This window comes from Lepus europaeus, chromosome 3, assembly GCF_033115175.1.
Source record: "Lepus europaeus isolate LE1 chromosome 3, mLepTim1.pri, whole genome shotgun sequence".
In the NCBI taxonomy this organism is placed as follows: Eukaryota; Metazoa; Chordata; class Mammalia; order Lagomorpha; family Leporidae; genus Lepus; species Lepus europaeus.
Window position 1 is genome coordinate 917,457 of NC_084829.1, and position 18,479 is coordinate 935,935.

General features: G+C 46.1%; 1 protein-coding gene and 1 long non-coding RNA gene across 3 annotated transcripts in view; one reads left to right on the plus strand and one right to left on the minus strand.

The window, feature by feature from the left end:
• The first annotated feature begins 2,032 nt into the window (after positions 1-2,032).
• On the plus strand, positions 2,033-15,637 carry LOC133753250 (putative olfactory receptor 2B8). 2 transcript variants are annotated; one of them, XM_062183715.1, is made up of 2 exons: positions 2,033-2,041; positions 7,746-8,696. In XM_062183715.1, the coding sequence occupies exons 1-2, from the start codon at positions 2,033-2,035 to the stop codon at positions 8,694-8,696; spliced, it is 960 nt and encodes a 319-aa protein (XP_062039699.1). The 2 variants fall into 2 exon arrangements, with proteins under 2 accessions (XP_062039699.1, XP_062039707.1); XM_062183723.1 differs by lacking the exon at positions 2,033-2,041 and adding an exon at positions 15,632-15,637 and having other exon boundaries at positions 7,752-8,663.
• LOC133753264 (uncharacterized) overlaps positions 5,425-18,479 on the minus strand; it is a 36,788-nt gene continuing 23,733 nt past the window's right edge. The window contains exons 2-3 of the long non-coding RNA XR_009865037.1: positions 17,138-17,267; positions 5,425-7,120 (exon numbers count right to left, since the gene is read on the minus strand). This is a non-coding gene — a long non-coding RNA (uncharacterized LOC133753264). The remainder of the gene's footprint in view (positions 7,121-17,137; positions 17,268-18,479) is intronic.

The following is an 18,479-nucleotide window of genomic DNA, read 5'->3' on the forward strand; positions in this document are numbered from 1 at the left end:
ACAGACGGTGGCTTAACTTGTTATACAACAATGCTGACCCCAAGTAGGTGCTTATTTATAAAATATACTTATAGATTTTTTTCTATATAAGCAAGCAATTATTTTAATCAGAGAACTAACCCCAGAGAAGTAGCTTCCTGACTGATAATGTCCAGTGGGAAAATAAACAGAACGAGGATTCAGCAGCTGAGCGACCCAGGCTGGCACATCAGGTGACCAGACAGAACTGGGCTTTAACAAGTCCAAGGTAGTAAATTAAGCAGATTGTCCTAAAGAACATTAATTGCTTGGATTTGATTCTCGTTCTTTGAGAGAACCATAGTAAAGCACTAATGAAGTAGGCATAAAAATAAAACAAAAGGCCAATGGTTTTTTCATGTTAATTAAGAAAATGAAATTACATGATAATTCAGAAACTGTTCCTCTCTAGGGGGACATTTTTAGGGCAGAAAGTCTAAGTGAAAGATACAGACTCAGAAGTTACACTGATGTAACAGGTAAATGTAGCTGTAAAAACTGCATTCCTCTCTGTCTACAGCTCTCTGTAACTCTGTCTTTCAAATTAATAAAATAAATCTTAAAAAAGAAGGAGGGGCAGAACTATGGCACAGGTTGAAGCCCTGGCCTGCAGTGCCAGCATTCCATGTGGGTGCTGCTCCACTTCTGATCCAGCCCCATGCTAATGCGCCTGGAAAAGCAGCAGAGGATGGCTCAAATTCTTGGGCCTTGCACATGGATGGGAGACCCAGAAGAAGCTCTTGACTCCCAGCTTCACATTGGCCCAGCTCTGGCCATTGCTGCTCTTTGGGGAGTGAACCAGCAGCTGGAAGACTTCTCTCTGTGTCTCTATATCTCTCTCTTTAACTTTGTCTTTCAAATAAATAAAATAATTTTTTTTTTTTTTTTTTTTTTTTACAGGCAGAGTGGACAGTGAGAGAGTGAGAGAGACAGAGAGAAAGGTCTTCCTTTTGCCGTTGGTTCACCCTCCAATGGCCGCCGGGGTAGGTGTGTTGCGGCCGGCGCACCGCGCTGATCTGATGGCAGGAGCCAGGTGCTTCTCCTGGTCTCCCATGGGGTGCAGGGCCCAAGCACTTGGGCCATCCTCCACTGCCTTCCCGGGCCATAGCAGAGAGCTGGCCTGGAAGAGGGGCAACCGGGACAGGATCAGTGCCCCAACCGGGACTAGAACCCAGTGTGCCGGCGCCGCAAGGCGGAGGATTAGCCTAGTGAGCCGCGGCGCCGGGCTAATAAATTTTTTTTTAAAAAAATTCTGCACTCCTAACTTTATTAGTAGCTTGGCTATGAGTACCACAACAATTACTTTAACAAGGATTAATCTGAAACTCCTTGAAATTAACTGATTCTGGTATTTTTCTTTATTATACTTCTCTTTCCTTTCTTGCGGTTTCTTTTTTAATGATATCTAGAGTTGGGTACATACATGACTTAATTCGTTTTTAGTAATTAAAAATATATGTCAGCGAATGAACAAAGTTAAGGTTGAATGTTGGGATCAAAACAAAGATAATTCAGGGAGTTCTCACTCATGTTACTGAGGGTTTAACTTTGAGATTTTGGAAATGTTACCTACAAAGACAGGAACTGGTTTAAGAGGATGAACTTAAAATTACGTTGGAATTTTAGCATTCATAAATAATCCATGTGTGTTTGGCCAAGATTCCATTGACTTAGGCTATAACTCAAAAAAGTCTAAATTGTAGGTATGAATTGAAGATCTGTCAAAGAACAGATAGATGGTAGTAGGAGCTGTGGAAATGCAAAGTAACCCAGTGACAGTGGAGAAAGAAGAGACAAGGATGCAGCTCGGGGAAATCTGAACATTGAAACCTGTGTCCAGTGGGAAGGAAAAATGAGACTCTGGAGTCCAAAGAATAATGGGAGAGAGAGAGAAAGAGAGAGAGAGCAGTAAATAATTTCTTGAAGAGGGGAAATCATCAGTGTCAAATTACATCAAGTGACATGATGGGTAGCTCATCTGCTTTGTGTGATGGAAAGGATATTGGAGATTGCAATGTGGCTTGCCAACTCTCCTCTGTCTGAGTGCTAGGGGAAGAAGGCAAATGACAGTATTTGGAAGTTTTAATGGGACCAAAAATACCATGGATTTTTGTGTCTTATCGAAAATGGTAAACTAATGGAGGGAGAGAGCTAGAAGAGACTGAAGGGGAGGGAGGTTTCATTCTGTTTTCATCTTTCTGATAAAATGTACTGGGACATATTTCTCAGCTACATCTAAAGAGCTGATAGGATATAAAATCTGAAGATGGAAAAATCAGGTGTGACTGAGTGCAAGGTCTCAAAAAAAGTTATAGGGTAGTAGAGTCCATAGCACCATTGGAACATAGCTTTTTTTTTTTTTAAGTGAGTCAATAGTAGTGTAAGCACAAAATGATAAAAACAATAAAAGGTACTGAAAATTATGCTTAATGGCCTTGTTTTAAGTGGGAAGAAGTTATATTTCTGAAAATAAGGATGAAGAATTTAAAATTGGACCAAAAAATTGAACCAGTCCAGCATATGTGGGAAATGGAAGTCAGAGAACAAGCTCACTATTAGGGAGTCAGGCAGGCAAAGATTCGATGCTGCCTCTCCAGAACCTTCCTCTTTGGCTGCTCCCCAGGGGGCCGAACTCTGGATACCTGAACTGAGCCTAACGAGCTACATGGGGCAGGACACTCCTGGGGCTACTAAAAATAAACACGTCCTCAAGCATCCCAGTCCCTAAAGCGTGTGTCTTGACTTTTGTGGATTATAAGAATATCCATTAGATGCAACATTTGCCCTTGCATTCATGGGCAGTGCATCGGCTTCACAGACTCCGTCTTCTAATCAGTCGTAGTCAGTTGTCCTGACTTACACTGCCCCTTCCACACGCAGAGGTCTGGACAGTGAATGCAGCTTCCTGGGAAAATCCGGGGTGACCCGCATCACACTCACAGTAAATCCGCAAGCAGTTGTCCTTACCTTAGCAGAGCCCGCGTGAGTAGCAGTTTTCACTTTCCTTGTCTTGATCGCTGTGACTTTGGAGGATATTAGGGTTGCAAGGGTGGCATATTTAAAGCTTACTTTCAGTGTATGGATTTGTACTTATCCCAGGGATTCTGTTCTACCTAATTCGGCCCCCAGCTCCCTTCTCCAGTTCTGTGACCAGATCACCACTCGCTCATCACTGAATGTGCCACATGTGGGGGCCAGCATGCTGCGGGTTCAGCTGCCTGGTAGCAGCCTTCTCATCGACATGCCGGGCTTCCGGTGTCGTGGAACTATAGAGGCCCCTCAGAGACCGGCTGCTTCCTGCAGAAGACGGTTGGCTGTGGTTTTTATTATTCTATGGGGGATGAAGTGATTCCAGCCCAGCGTCCATCCAGTCCCCTAGGCCATCTGAGGTTGTTCTTTTGCTCCTGATTCTTTAGACTCAACGAAGTGGTCTCGCTGCCCGTAGACTGGTACCTCTATGTGAGTTGTTAGGACAGTACGTTCTAGAATGGAAGAGGAATCTGAATTCTAGATTGGTGAGAACTCCTGCACCAGAGAACTGAGAGGATATGAAGTCTTTATTTTCCATTCAAACCTAGGTTTATAAGTGTGCATTGGGTATTGATGTTTTAGAAAGCAAAGTGTAACAAAAATGTGCCTTGGAGGAAATGTTCGTGGGATATTCCTGCCAAGTTGGAGGAATCAGCTTTTGCTCCTGCTGAAGACTTCTGCTAGCCCACAGAAACAAGAGGATAAAAGCACTATTTTTTTTTTAAAGGTTTATTCATTTATTTGAAAGTCAGCATCACACAGAGAGGAGAAGTAGAGAGAGAGAGAGAGTGTTCCATCCGATGGCTCACTCCCCAGTTGGTCGCAACAGCCGGAGCTGTGCCGATCTGAAGCCAGGAGCTTCTTCAGGGTGTCCCACACGGGTACAGGGTCCCAAGAACTTGGGTCATCTTCTACTGAAAAGCAGTGTTAATAGTACTCGTACCAATTGTCGTGATCACACTGTACTGCGCTCGTGGACGCACGGTAGGAGAGGACTTAGACCTGCATCTTAGGCTGCTGCGTAGCCGGCGTTTGTGATGAAGAGCAGTCACAACGCGGTGGGCTGACTAGGACACACGATTGTTAGCGGTTGAGTTGTGTCCTCCCTAAAGACATGTTGAAATCCCATCTCATGTCTGTGAATGTGACCTTCCTTGTGTATGTAATCAGGCCAAGTTGAGGCCACAGGTAACTTGGGTGGTCCCTAATCCTGTATGCCTGCTTTCCTCCTAAAGATGCAGAAAAGACATGTGAGAGGCGAGCACCATGTGACTACAGAGACTGAGGTGCTGCTGGTGCAAACCAAGGACGGCCTAGGATCGTCACTAGGAGCAGCCAAGGGCGGATTCCTCTCTGCAGGCCTCAGAGGCAGCCTGACCCTGCCAGCACCTTGACTTTGGACTTCTGGCCTCTGGAACTGTGAGACAATACATTTCTGCTGTCTTGAGCCACCAGATTTTGATACTTTATTATAGTACACCTAGTAAACCTGAAACAATCGTATTAAAATAGCCTATGCTAATTTGATTCTACTCTTGTGGTTGTAATGAAATATACGTGTCTCATCAGAGTATGCTTTCCTCGGCCTAGATCACATTCTAAGAACAGATGCTTTTAAAAACCTGTTCTAGATTAAGTTTTGAAGAATTTCAGTGATCTCTGAGAAACAGATTAAAACATTACAGAAGGCTGCAACTAGATACCAGTGGTGGGCTGGAAAAACTCCTTTGTGACCTTGAGGCATGGGAGAAGGCTGGTGTCTGGTGTAGTGGTAAAGACTTAGCTTATAATGCCTACATCCATTTTGGAGGACCTGGGCTCGAGTTTTGACTCCACCCATGATTCTAGCTTCTGGTAGTTTGCAGCTCAAGTACTTGGTCCCTGCCACCCATGTGGGAGACTTGGATTGAGTTCCCAGCTTCTGCTTTTGGCCCAACCTAGTCCTGACAATTGTGGGCATTTGGGCAGTGGACCAGTGGATGGAAGCTCTCTAGCTTGCTTGCTCACTCTCTCTTCCCCCCTCTCCCCCCACTTCTCAAATAAATAAAATTAATTCATTTAATTAATTTTAACAAATCTATAAAATAAATCACAAGGATAGAGGGAAGAAGCAAAGATAAACACCAACATCATTTGATAAAGACAGTTTTATTCTGAGTACCTTTTTTTAAAAAGATTTATTGTATTTATTTGAAAGAGTTACAGAGAGAGGTAAAGACAGAGAGAGAGGTCTTCCATCTGCTGGTTCACTCCCCAGATTGCTGTAACAGCCAGAGCTGCACGGATCTGAAGCCAGGAGCCAGGAGCTTCTTCTGGGTCTCCCATGCGGGTGCAGGGGCCCAGTGACTTGGGCCATCTTCTACTGCTTTCCCAGGCCATAGCAGAGAGCTGGCTGGGAAGTGGAGCAGCCGGGACTAGAACGGGCACCCATATGGGATGCCAGCACTTCAGGCCAGGGCATTAACCCACTGCACCACAGCGCCAGCCACCATTCTGAGTATCTTAAAATAAGATCTGGTGATATGGGCAAAATAGAAATTAAGCACCATGCTGTCACTGAAGAATGTGCTGGGATTGAGAAGTGCTTGCTTGAAATATGGAAATAGATCTATATTAGTCCTGTTGGACCCAAAAGCTGATAACATAACCCTTTATTTGAAAGGAGAAATGGCTAGGAAGTAGGGATGTGGATGAAGACTTTGAAATCTCAAGGCAGATTTACTCTTAAAATATAAGTAATTTGATTCTCATTTTATTGCATATTAGAACTTATAATTCCAAATTAATTGAATTCTTTGATACCACAGGAACAGTTGTCACTGAAGCAATAGCAAAAGCATTTAGAATTATAAAGAATAAGGAACATCAGGCATCCAACAGGAAAGACATAACAAAGAAGGAAAAACATCATCTTGCTTGGTCATGGATTTTGTTAATATGAAAGTGATGATTACAAAAATTCACAAGAGCCCCGGATGCTCACATTTATCGCAGTATTAGAAAGCACTGGACGTTTGGATATTTACTACTGTTTATTACCTGCAGAAGCTGAGATTAAACTACCTCTTTCCAAACACTGCACATTTTTTAAGTAGCTAAAGTTTTCTTTTTTTGGAAGAAAATACAGCTCTTTATAGCTTTTTTTCAGAATGTTCATTTGTTTTTCCCTTGTACAGTTACACATTCCATAACCCCTAAATTTATTATCTATCACCTATTACAGTTTGTAGGTTCTTTCTATATTTTTATTTATCCAACAATTTTTTTGTGAGTCTATGCCAGACTGTTTTATGGTGACATTACAAGATGTTACTCTTGTTCAAGATATGGTGATATTATAAGACATTACTCTTGTTCAATTATTATTTGCTATTAAACTTGCCTCATGGTGTGTTAGAGACAGAGAGAGGGAGAGAGATCTAAGAACAAGCCCAGTGATTTTAATAGAAAAGATAATTATTTTTGTGAGATTGGATTTTAGGAAGTGTAGAGTGACAAGTTGAAAAATAAACTGCCCTACATTGAAGAAATGAAAAAGTTACAAAGTGAGGGAAGAGGAGATGTTGGTTGTTGGACTGATGGTGCCCAGTCTGAGAACTGCTGGGAATGCTGCCAAGGACGAGTATTCAGGCATGGTCCTCTTGGAATGTAAGGTTTGGACACGGTGAATTCTAAAGTCATTTCCAATAGAAAGTTTCCAGTCAAAAAACTTGTTTCAGGCTCCGGTATCCATAGATTGGCTGTGTATGAAAACATATTAAGCTGATGCCGTGGTTCAACACGCTAATCCTCCGCCTAGCTGCGCCAGCACACCAGGTTCTAGTCCCGGTCGGGGTGCCAGATTCTGTCCTGGTTGCTCCTTTTCCAGTTCAGCTCTCTGCTGTGGCCCGGGAAGGCAGTGGAGGATGGCCCAAGTCCTTGGGCCCTGCACCCGCATGGGAGACCAGGAGAAGCACCTGGCTCCTGGCTTCGGATCAGCGTGGTGCCCGGCCGCGGCGGTCATTGGAGGGTGAACCAACGGCAAAAGGAAGACTTTTCTCTCTGTCTCTCTCTCTCTCACTGTCCACTCTGCCTGTAAAAAAGAAAGAAAGAAAGAAAGAAAGAAAGAAAGAAAGAAAGAAAGAAAGAAAGAAAGAAAGAAAGAAAACATATTAGTCCTCCTGGAATAAAATAATAGAGTAAATTTTCTGTACTAAGCACCTTCAGAAAACATTTTTTTCTCTGCATAAAACAGGAGTCTGAACTATCTCAATTCTTGATCAAACACCAAAGTAGAGGGATCCAGATAGCAGCAAATTGTGACTTGCCCTGGAAAATCAGATTTAATGTTTGGAGCAACACGTGTTATCTTTAAAGCCAGTCAATCTTGGAATGGCAGGCTCCCCAGCAGTGGAGAAGCCATGCAATCGAGTCCGTTTCTGCCATTTACTGGGCGAACCCCCCAGAAAAAGCACTCACCCTTAGTTCTCTCAGGTTTTCAACACAGATAAGATGGTGCCAGTCTCAGAGAGTTGGGAGAAAATGCAAGGAAGTGCTTAGGCCATGGACGACACTCGCATGCAGTAGCTCTTTACCACCCCCATCTTGCCAGTGAGGAAGGGGCTAACATACCCAAGCTGTGTTTGCCACACTAGGGAACAGGACGTGCATCAGACATGCAAGGTGAGAGTTAAGAGGCCTCTTCATCCCACAGGTAGCGTGCAATGGAAAGAGCTAATGGCAGCTCCTTCTCTGGATTCATCCTCCTGGGCTTCTCCAACAGACCCCAGCTGGAGACAGCTCTCTCTGTGGCCATCCTGATGGTCTACTTCTTGAGTTTTCTAGGCAACAGCACCATCATCCTCCTGTCGATTGTGGATGCTCGCCTTCACACCCCTATGTATTTCTTCCTGTCCAATCTCTCTTTCATGGATCTTTGTTTGACTACTTGCACTGTCCCGCAGACCCTGGTCAACTTCAGGGGGAGGGACAAGACCATCACCTACGGTGGCTGTGTGACCCAGCTCTTCATTGCCCTGGGCCTTGGGGGAGTTGAGTGCGTGCTCTTGTCGGTCATGGCGTACGACCGCTATGCCGCCGTCTGCCGCCCTCTCCACTACATGGCGATCGTGCATCCCCAGCTTTGCTTGCAGCTGGTTGTGACTGCGTGGCTTACGGGTTTCGGCAATTCTGTGGTGCAGACGGCACTGACCATGACTCTTCCACTCTGTGGTAGGAACCAAGTGGACCACTTCTTCTGTGAGGTTCCGGTGATGCTGAAACTGGCCTGCACCGACACTGCCATCAACGAGGCTGAACTCTTTGCCGTCAGCGTCGTCTTCTTGGTGGTGCCCCTGTCACTCATCTTAGTGTCCTATGGCCACATTGCTCGAGCAGTCCTGAAGATGAAGTCAGCCCAGGGGCGGCGCAAGGCTTTTGGGACCTGTGGCTCTCACCTGCTGGTGGTGGTCATTTTCTTTGGCACACTCATCTCCATGTACCTCCAGCCTCCCTCCAGTTATTCGCAGGATGTGAACAAGAGCATCGCACTGTTCTACACCCTGGTGACACCTCTGCTGAATCCACTGATCTACACTCTGAGGAACAAGGAGGTCAAAGGGGCGCTAAGGAGACTCGTGGGGAGAATGCCAGACTCAAGAAAGAGCTAGGAATCAGGGCTGTCCCCAAAGACTGCGATTCTACAAGCCTCCGGAAAGCACTCAGCATGTGCTAGGCACTGTTTTGGATACTTGATTTACATCCTGGTATGACGCAGTACTTGAGATATAAATCAGGATGGAAAGCAAGAGGGACCTCTGTCCTCATGGAGCTAAGACTTCTTATGGAGAGAATGGAAGTGAGATCAGCCAAGGGTTAATTTTGGCATGTCATGTATTAAAATGCTGCACAATGATGAGAATAAGTAAGTCATAAGCACACACAGCAACATGGACGTTCCCCACAAACACAACGTTGAGACAAAGAAGCCAGGCACAAACCAGGCCTCACTGCGCTTCCTTTACGTAAAATACAAAACCAAGTAAAACTCATCTGTGGTGTTGGAAATCAGAAGAGTTTTTTCCCTAGAGGTTGGCGATGGGAAGGAGAAATGGGAGAGGAGCTTGCTCTGGTTCTTGAGCTGATTGCTGGTTCTATGGGGGATGCAATTTGTGGAAAAGAATCAAACTTAACACTTTGCTGCAGTGTCTGTGTGTGTGTTATACTTCAGCATCATGTACACTTAAACAGTTCTTGAACAAGCCAGAAATGAACGAACACTATGACACTCGATAACCACATTAGGTACTTTCCCTTTCACACAATGTTTGAGTTTCCGTTCTAGGTGATCTAAGTTACTTCCTTACATTGAACTGAGCAGGTAGATGTTAAGGTGCTTTTGATATTAGAATGTTCAGCAGAGCAGAGTGAACCCTCCTTACATTTCATTTGAAAATCCCAATCAAAGGTTATTTCTATAATGATTCTTATAGTCTCTTCTTATTTCCGTGTAGATACTTAGTGGCCTGTTTCTGAGGTAAAAATTATAGAGTGATAACTTTCAGATGAAAATTTTACTATTGAGTATTTAATTGCTAGGAATGAACTATAGTTTGGAAAGGATGGTGAGTGTATGTTTGTATGTGTACAAGTGAAATTCATAATTTAGTAGAAACTTAAAAATATTTTCACTAGAAAGAGATTTCAAGATATTGAAATATTTGATGGTGCACAGGTAATACAACAGGTATTAAAGGATAATTATAAAATGGTAAAAACAGAATCCAATTATTATCTGGTAAACTCAAGGAGTATTTGTTAAATTTTTCCCTCAAACATTTCATATTTTGAGAATGACAAGTTTGAAGTGATAGAAGAGACAGATTTCTTGACATAATGAGCATTGACTAATGATCTTGTCTCTACTACACTGAATAATTTTGAGCGATTTTCTCATTATCTTTAGTGTAATACAGAAGGTATGATTATTTTAATACCAGTTCCTTGGACTTTTCTTTTTAATTTTTTTTTTTTGACAGATAGAGTTAGACAGTGAGAGAGAGAGACAGAGAGAAAGGTCTTCCTTCCGTTGGTTCACCCCCCAAATGGCCACTATGGCCAGAACTACACCGATCTGAAGCCAGGAGCCAGGTGCTTCTCCTGGTCTCCCATGGGGTGCAGGGCCCAAGCACTTGGGCCATCCTCCACTGCCTTCCCGGGCCACAGCAGAGAGCTGGACTGGAAGAGGAGCAACTGGGACTAGAACCCGGTGCTCATATGGGATGCCGGTGCCACAGGCGGAGGATTAACAAAGTGAGCCACGGCGCCGGTCCTTCTTTTTATTTATTTATTTATTTATTTATTTTTTAAGATTTATTTCTTTGAAAGTCAGAGTTACACAGAAAGAGGAGAGACAGAGAGGAGAAAGAAAGAGAGGTCTTCTATCCGCTGGTTCACTCGCTAAATGGCCTCAACACGTGGAGCTGCGCCGATCCGAAGCCAGGAGCTTCTACCATGTCTCCAACACAGGTGCAGGGGCCCAAGGACTTGGGACACCTTGTACTGCTTCTCCAGTCCATAGCAGAGAGCTGGATTGGAAGTGGAGCATCCGGGATTCAAACTGCCACCCATATGGGATGCCAGCACTGCAGGCAGTGGCTTTACCCACTACTCCACGGCCCCTGGACTTTTCTTTAAATCCATAACAGCTAGCTTAATTAATAATCTTATCATTTTTGTGACAGAAAATTTTCACACAGCAGTCTCCCGTTATTCAAGGGGGGTAGGGGGTGCATTCCCAGACCCCCTGTGGATACTTCAAAATGCAGATAGGAGCAAACCCTAGATACAGGACTGAAGTCAGGTGGTTGTGTTTGGAAGTAAAAAAAAAAAAAAAAAAAAAAAAACCTGGACATTTTCATTCTTGCTCCAAACCTGCTCAGCCCAAGTGCAAGCTGAGGATTGCACTTGCTTGGCTTTTGTCAGGAGCAAAAGAAAGCGGGCTGACAGCCACATGTGCTAGAAGACAGGCTGGAGGGAGCCATCGCTACATGGCCAGGTGTTCTCACTGGACATCTGCTGAGTTCTCGGGCTGTAGGGACGGGGAGGGGAGAGAATGAAGCCTCCTAGTTTCGATGTGCTTGGGACTAAAAACCTCCCTAGAGAAAGGGGTCCTGTCTACCACAGTTTGCCCTGGTTAGATGTTTACGTGGAGCAGGGGACTAACAGCCAAGATGAACATCTTTGCAGGGCGGAGTTTAGTCCTGCAGAATCTTCCAGGGCTGAGAATATGACACTTCTCAGACTTCTGCCAACATCCCAGGAGGCCTGCACCTTAGGGATAGGAGGGAACAACCCAGCAGCCTGGAGCTGGCTCCCCAGCCAGCCTCACCCAACTCTGTCCTAACCCAGGAAAGAGGGAGCTCTCCCTGGTGGTTCATGGTGTCCACGCCTGACAGATTAGGAACAACCAGACGAGGGGTTGGAGGACGATGTCACTGGTGGGCAGGGAGCTGACAACGGAGGGGAGGACAGGTTACTTCCAGCATGAAGTGAGTAGCTCAGGCTTTCAAACAGCAGTGATCGGGCTGGCGCCGCGGCTCACTAGGCTAATACTCCATCTGTGGCGCCGGCACACCGGGTTCTAGTCCCGGTTGGAGCGCCAGATTCTGTCCTGGTTGCTCCTCTTCCAGGCCAGCTCTCCGCTGTGGCCCAGGAAGGCAGTGGAGGATGGCCCAAGTGCTTCGGCCCTGCACCCCATGGGAGACCAGGAGGAAACACCTGGATCCTAGCTTCGGATCTGCGTATTTCTGGCCGTAGCTGGCCGTAGCAGCCATTTTGGGGGTGAACCAACGGAAGGAAGACCTTTCTCTCTGTCTCTCTCTCTCACTGTCTAACTCTGCCTGTCAAAAATAAATTGATTAAATAAATAAATAAAAACAAACAGCAGTGATCAGGCGGAAGGGAAAGATGGAAAAATGCTTGTTAAAAGGATGAAGGCTCTCATGAGAGAACCGCAGAGGACCGAGAGGACAGACATGGACAGTACCTCTTCTCCCTGCGCCGCTCTCCACGGCGATCGTGAATGGACACAAGGGGAGGCGTGCTTGGGAACGTGCTGCCAGGGACGAGACAGCGAGGCTTGCAGGCTGAGACGGCCCGGGAGCTGACCAGCGGCAATGAGGGAGGCGCTGCGCTTTTGATTCTCAGCAAAGGACAGCAGGATTTTAAATTTTTTCCTTCAGCTTTAGAAGTGAACAGGTCTATCACAGGAAGGGAGAAAGAGAAACATTGCTTTCCTGTGACCTGCAGCATTAACAAGGCTGGAACCGACTCAGCACAGGGTTCTCACAGCAACCAGAGCCCATAGACAGCGATGAACACAAAGCTCATCTGTTCTGGGAGGCTTTGCATACAAAGACCAGCACTGAAGACTGGGACTGGGTCCACACGGCTACAGGACAGGTCTCTGGAGCTGCTGGATCGTGGTCTGGAGGCACAGGCCGGAATCTGGCTGACGATGGTGTGGGGTTCGTTACTCGCTCACGACCATGTTTTGAAAGGTCTACAGATACCAGATGATATCTCCTTAAAAAAAAGACACAATCCATTTCCTTCACCCCTCTTTCTCCTTTTCCTTTTCTGCTGTTTGATGCAGAAATCTCTAAACACACTGTTGCTAAATGAGAGAATTCTTGCATTATTCTGTATACAAATACCACCCCAGCCTGTGATCCAGATTCCAACCTAGGGCCTGAAAGAATGGCACTATGGCTATAATTTGTTCCTTGGAACTTTGTAGTGGTGCAGGATTCTATTAGTTGTTTTTTCCATCACCTCCAGGCAAGCTATACTATTTTTTCACTGTGGCTTGCAGAAAGACACTATGGTATGGTTTTCACTTGTGTACATTTTGTATTTATTTCAGAAAAGATTGGAATGGCATCATTTGTAAGCCTATAACTTCAAAGTACTACAAAGTTAAAGGAAACTATTTTCCTTGACTATTCATCTTTAGAGAGTTGAGAGACTGACCAATAAGGCTGCGTGTGGACTAGATGTGTTCACATGAAAACATATTAATAGACCGGATATTTCAGGCCAAATAGAAACCTGAATGGGATATGCTGTGGAGGAACTGGGTGAGAAATATTCTTTATTCCCTGAGCAGCGTAAGGATGTTCCTTACAACATGGAGAGGGAATCTGGGCAGGTTTTCATGATAAAAAATGGCCAAGATGCTCCCTTTAAATACGTTGAAGCAGGGGCAGGTGTTGTGGTATACTGATCAAAACACAAGAGTAAGTGGTATCCCTCTAGCAGTTTCTAGAAAAGGCTAGACTGTCAGTAATCTTTATGGTGTTTCAGTAGTTTCAAGATCCTATTATGGCTGTACCTACTTAAATGTCTGTAGCAGAAATGGAATAAAGTTCCCATATGGGGGCGCAAATATGAAAACTCTGTGGAATTATAAAAACTTAGCATAATAGTGAAACTCTCTAGGAACACTGAATCAGCCTCTCTAGAGTCTGGACTGAATCTGTGAACTTAGATTTTGGTGACTTTTTCCCAAGAGAATCAGGTAGAAAAGTTCCCTTGAGAGCTGTGGGGACACTGGGTGGCACAGGGAGCGCACATGTACCTGCAGGGTTCTGACACCCAGCATGGACATGTCACCCCTCCCTGTCATCTGAGCCACAGCCCTTCCAAAGCACCCTCCCCACCCTTCTTCTGCCCCTGGGTGAGAGGTTGGTCATGGTACAGCGATGGTGTCGAAGAGAACATGAACTTGGCCTGATGCTGAGGGGCAGCAAGTAGGCACAGGTGGCTGTGCCACAGCCATGGGCGGGATCTGCATGTCCCAAGCGCTCTGCTCTGCCCTCTGCTGACTTTGCTCGTCAGACCGCCCTGTCTGACTGTAGGAGAACCTGACTGATGCCCCAGGGATGAGAAGAAATGAGGCCACTGACACAGAACTCAGATTCCTTCAGAGCGGTGTCAGCACGGGCAAGGGTGAGCCGCAGAGGGACCGCGAGAGGAAGTGGTCGGATTTCTTTCTCACTCGCAGTGGTAAAGGAAGAGAGCGCTGCCTGTGATAAGGGGTTGGCAGAAGCAGTGAGTCACGGAGCAGAAGCCACCAGAGCACAGAGATGGGTGCGTGATGGTGGCAGAGGGGCCTGCACGCAGCTGCATGGTGGTCTGTGCCATACCTTCTAAGGAATGTTTTCTGTAGGTCCCAAGCCAGATGGTAACCACCTTGGGAGCTGGACTTCTCTCTCCCCTCTGAGATCAGCCAGGAGCTGTGGGACAGTGTGTAGCACAGGTCTAGAAAAGCGGAGAGGGACGATCACACGGGAGAGAAGACGTGGGTGCAGGTGGGACGACACAGTGAAGGTTGTATTCCCCAGCAGGGAGAAGACACAGAAGACCCGAAGGCCCGCAGAAAGGACCAGCTCCAGCTGAGGCCAGTCAGAGCCCAGTAGGATAAAGCCAGAGAAGGGACTCCTGTGCTTCTGGCCCATCCTTGGCTGGCACATGTCTCCTGTCAAGAACACACCTGTAGTGAATTGTAAAAGGTGCACTTAAAAACCTTAAAAATCAGATGGACTCTATCAGGTTCATAAGACATGGCCAAGGGACTTTATGTATAGCAGAGTTAGACAGTGAGAGAGAGACAGAGCTATAGACAGTGAGAGACAGAGAGAAAGGTTCACTCCCCTAATGGCCGCTACGGCCGGCACTGCACTGATCTGAAGCCAGGAGCCAGGTACTTCCTCCCAGTCTTGGGCCATCTTCTGCTGCCTCCCCCCTCCCCCCACCCCGGCCACAGCAGAGAGCTGGACTGGAAGAGGAGCAACCAGGACTAGTACCCGGCGCCCCAACCGGGACTAGAACCCGGGGTGCTGGCACCGCAGGCGGAGGATTAGCCAAGTGAACCATGGCACCGGCCAGTGTATAGCAATTTTCATAAAAATGTATTGACCCCTGGTACAATGGCATTGATTCTGGAGATTCTCTTTCAAGCAGGATTTTCATAAGCGGGAGCTGGACACTCTGTTTCCCGTGTGAGGTTCTTGAAGACTCTTCAAACTGTTTTTGCCTTTGGCAAGTTGCTGAAACCTACAGATACCTAAGTATGATTCATTTTATGAGGAAACAGATCTGAGCATGCTAAGCCTCAAAGAAAGAAAGAATCCATACACCATAGGCCCCATTCCACTCCCAATGTACACACTCACACATATGTGAAGATATTCCAAAATTAGGTTAACCATGCCTTACTTGATCATTTAACCAGTGAATCACTCTGTTAAGGTTATTGAAACACAAGACAACTCAAGAGCCAGCATTCTGGCACAGCACAGACGAAGCCATGGCTGGCAATACCGACACCCACATTAGAGGGCCGGTTCAAGTTCCAGCTACTCTACTTCCTATCCAGCTTCCTGCTAATGTGCTTGGGAAAGCAGAAGACGGCCTAAACACTTGGGTCCCTGCCACCCAAGTGGGAGACTGGGATGGAGTTCCTGGCTCCCTCTCTATTTCTCTGCCTTTCAAATAAACATCTTTTCTTTTTAAAAAATATTTATTTATTTGAAAGGCAGAGTTATAGAGAGGCAGAGAGAGAGAGAGAGAGAGAGAGAGAGAGGTCTTCTTCCACTGGTTCAGTCTCCAAATGGCCACAACGGCTGCAGCTGAGCCGATCTGAAGCCAGAAGCCAGGAGCTTCTTCTAGGTCTTCCAGGGAGTTGCAGGGGGCCAAGGAGTTGGGCCATCCTCTAGTGCTTTCCCAGGCCATAGCAGAGAGCTGGATCAGAAATGGAGCAGCCAGGACTTGAACCGGTACCCATATGGATGCTGGCACTGCAGGTGGCAGCTTTACCTGCTATGCCATAGCACCACTACCCCCCCCCCATTTATTTTTTAATGAAGAAAACTTACAGCAGTTTGGAACAATTTCTATTTTAATATATTAGAATTTCTTAACTTTAGCCATTTTGAGACCAATCCTATAATTCTTATGTAGCTAAATTATGAAAACTAATGACATCCTATATTGAAAATTGTAAACATGAAGCTTACGACCAAACTGAGAAAAAATTTTTGAATGTGCTAAAACAAAACAAAAAAGTTACTTGTCATCTTTTGTTCATCATTCATCTCCACCCAGAAGGGAGAGTGGGGGCTTGTTGGGAGGAATTTCAAAGGCACTCTAGTTCCACGGAAAGAGCGTGACTGTGGAGCGTGCATGTCCAGGCTCATGTTGTGCCTTGTCACTGAGGGGCTGCGTCACTTAAGATGAGTTTAACTTCCCAGCTGGAGAGCGTGCTAACTGCACAGTGAGGGTGCTGCAGTCCCTGGAGAGCGTGCTAACTGCACAGTGAGGGTGCTGCAGTCCCTGGAGAGCGTGCTAACTGCACAGTGAGGGTGCTGCAGTCCCTGGAGAGCGTGCTAACTGCACAGTGAGGGTGCTGCAGTCCCTGGAGAGCGTGCTAACTGCACAGTGAGGGTGCTACAGTCCCTGGAGAGCGTGCTAACTGCACAGTGAGGGTGCTGCAGTCCCTGGAGAGCGTGCTAACTGCACAGTGAGGGTGCTGCAGTCCCTGGAGAGCGTGCTAACTGCACAGTGAGGGTGCTGCAGTCCCTGGAGTGTGCAAAGGCACTGTAAATTGTAAAGCATTATGACAATGCAAAGAGCTACTAGCATTTCTGGGCAAAGTCACGGCTTTTCTTCAGGCCAGTTTTCCCTGTCCCCATCAGCCATGCTACTGGCCGGAACCTGCTTGAGTTCTCTGGGGCTGTGCTGAGACTGAAGGCTGTGCTCTCTCGGAAGGGTCTGGGGAGAACCCGCCCTACGCCTTTCTTTAGCTTAGGGGCTGCCAGCCATCCTTCGTGTCCCTTGGCTTAAAGGCACATCACTCCAGTCTTTGCCCCTGTCCTCACATGGCCTTCAGCCCATGTCAATGTCTTTCTCTCCTTATAAAGACCAGCCGTGTTTGATAAGGGCCCATCCTAAGCAGGCAGGACCTCATCTGACCTTGGTTATATCTGCAAAGATACAGTTTCCAAATAGGTCACATTCATGGGTACCAAGAGTGAGGGTGTCGACTTACCTTTTCAGGGAACATAATTCAAACTGTAATGAGCTTTTCCTCTTGGTGCCTCAATTAAAAAAATTCTATTTATTTTAAAGGCACAGCAACCCGAGAGGGATGGAGAGACAGATAAATAGAGATCTTTCATCTGTTGAGAGAGAGAGAGAGAGAGAGAGAGAGATCTTTTATCTACTGGTTCACTTCCCAAATGGCCATCCATTGGAACATAGCCACACTCTTCTGTGTGTGTTTTCTGTGGATGCTTTTAAGTCACAAAGGTGGCACTGAAGAGTTCTGACAGAACCACATGACCCACAAGGCCCAAGACATTTACTGTCTGGTTCTTTGTAGAAGGCTTGTTGGGCCCTGAGCGGTCAGTCATGTCTGAACTCCCAAGCCTGGCTTCTGACAGCAAGGCTCTAAGCTTCCCGTGCTGGAACCCTCCCCTGCAACAGGGAGAACAGCGTCTTCAGACTTCCCCCTCCAGGAAGGCTCACCTGGGGTCCTGCCATGATGGGAAGCCTTCGCAGACCAACCTGCTGGCTGTCACTCTCCTCTGAGCTCAGACACGAAGGCCTGCTCTACTCCTTTGCTAATTATTCACGCACCATTGGAGTTTCTTGGATCCTCGTTTAACCATTTTACAATTTGCTTTGTTTTCATTTGCCAATTCAATTGTAAGGCTCCTGGGGGTAAGTTATGTACTTAATTTTTTGATATTTCCCACATCACCCAGCAGACATCAGTGCTCAAGGTGTGTTTGTTTCCTACCACGTGGGGTTAACAGTCACCTGACAGATAGAACTGGATGCAGCCTTTGTGGTCACCTCCACCCTTAGTCCTCTATCAGCTCATCTATCACCAAAGCAAAGCCCTTGCATCTGGCACCTTCCACCTGCAGGCACACACCACCATGATCTGAAGTGCTTGACTGTGTGGGGTGCCTTGGCACAGATGAGGGCACTTCAAAATATTCATGGAAAATGGAATTAAAAGATAAAGTTTATTTTGGTGCAAAAAATTTTGAAATCCATGCATATGAGAGGGGTCTTCAAAATGTCATGGGAAATGTGTATTATGAAAAAGCCACATGGACTTCAAATTTTTTTGTGAAGAAACATCTTTAATTCAGTTTTCCCACTAACTTTTTAACGCACGTGTGCACATTATGGAAATTCAATGGGAGTGGTCAGATGGACAGGGCATGTGAAGGGAGGCTCAGGAGCTCCAGCCGTACTCGTCGATTTCCATTAAGCACCTCCTTTTCTGTTATTGTGCTCACTAACCTAGAAAATGAAAAACTGACTTTCTACAACAAATTCCAACCACCCACCCCCACCCCATCTCGGGTCATCAGACT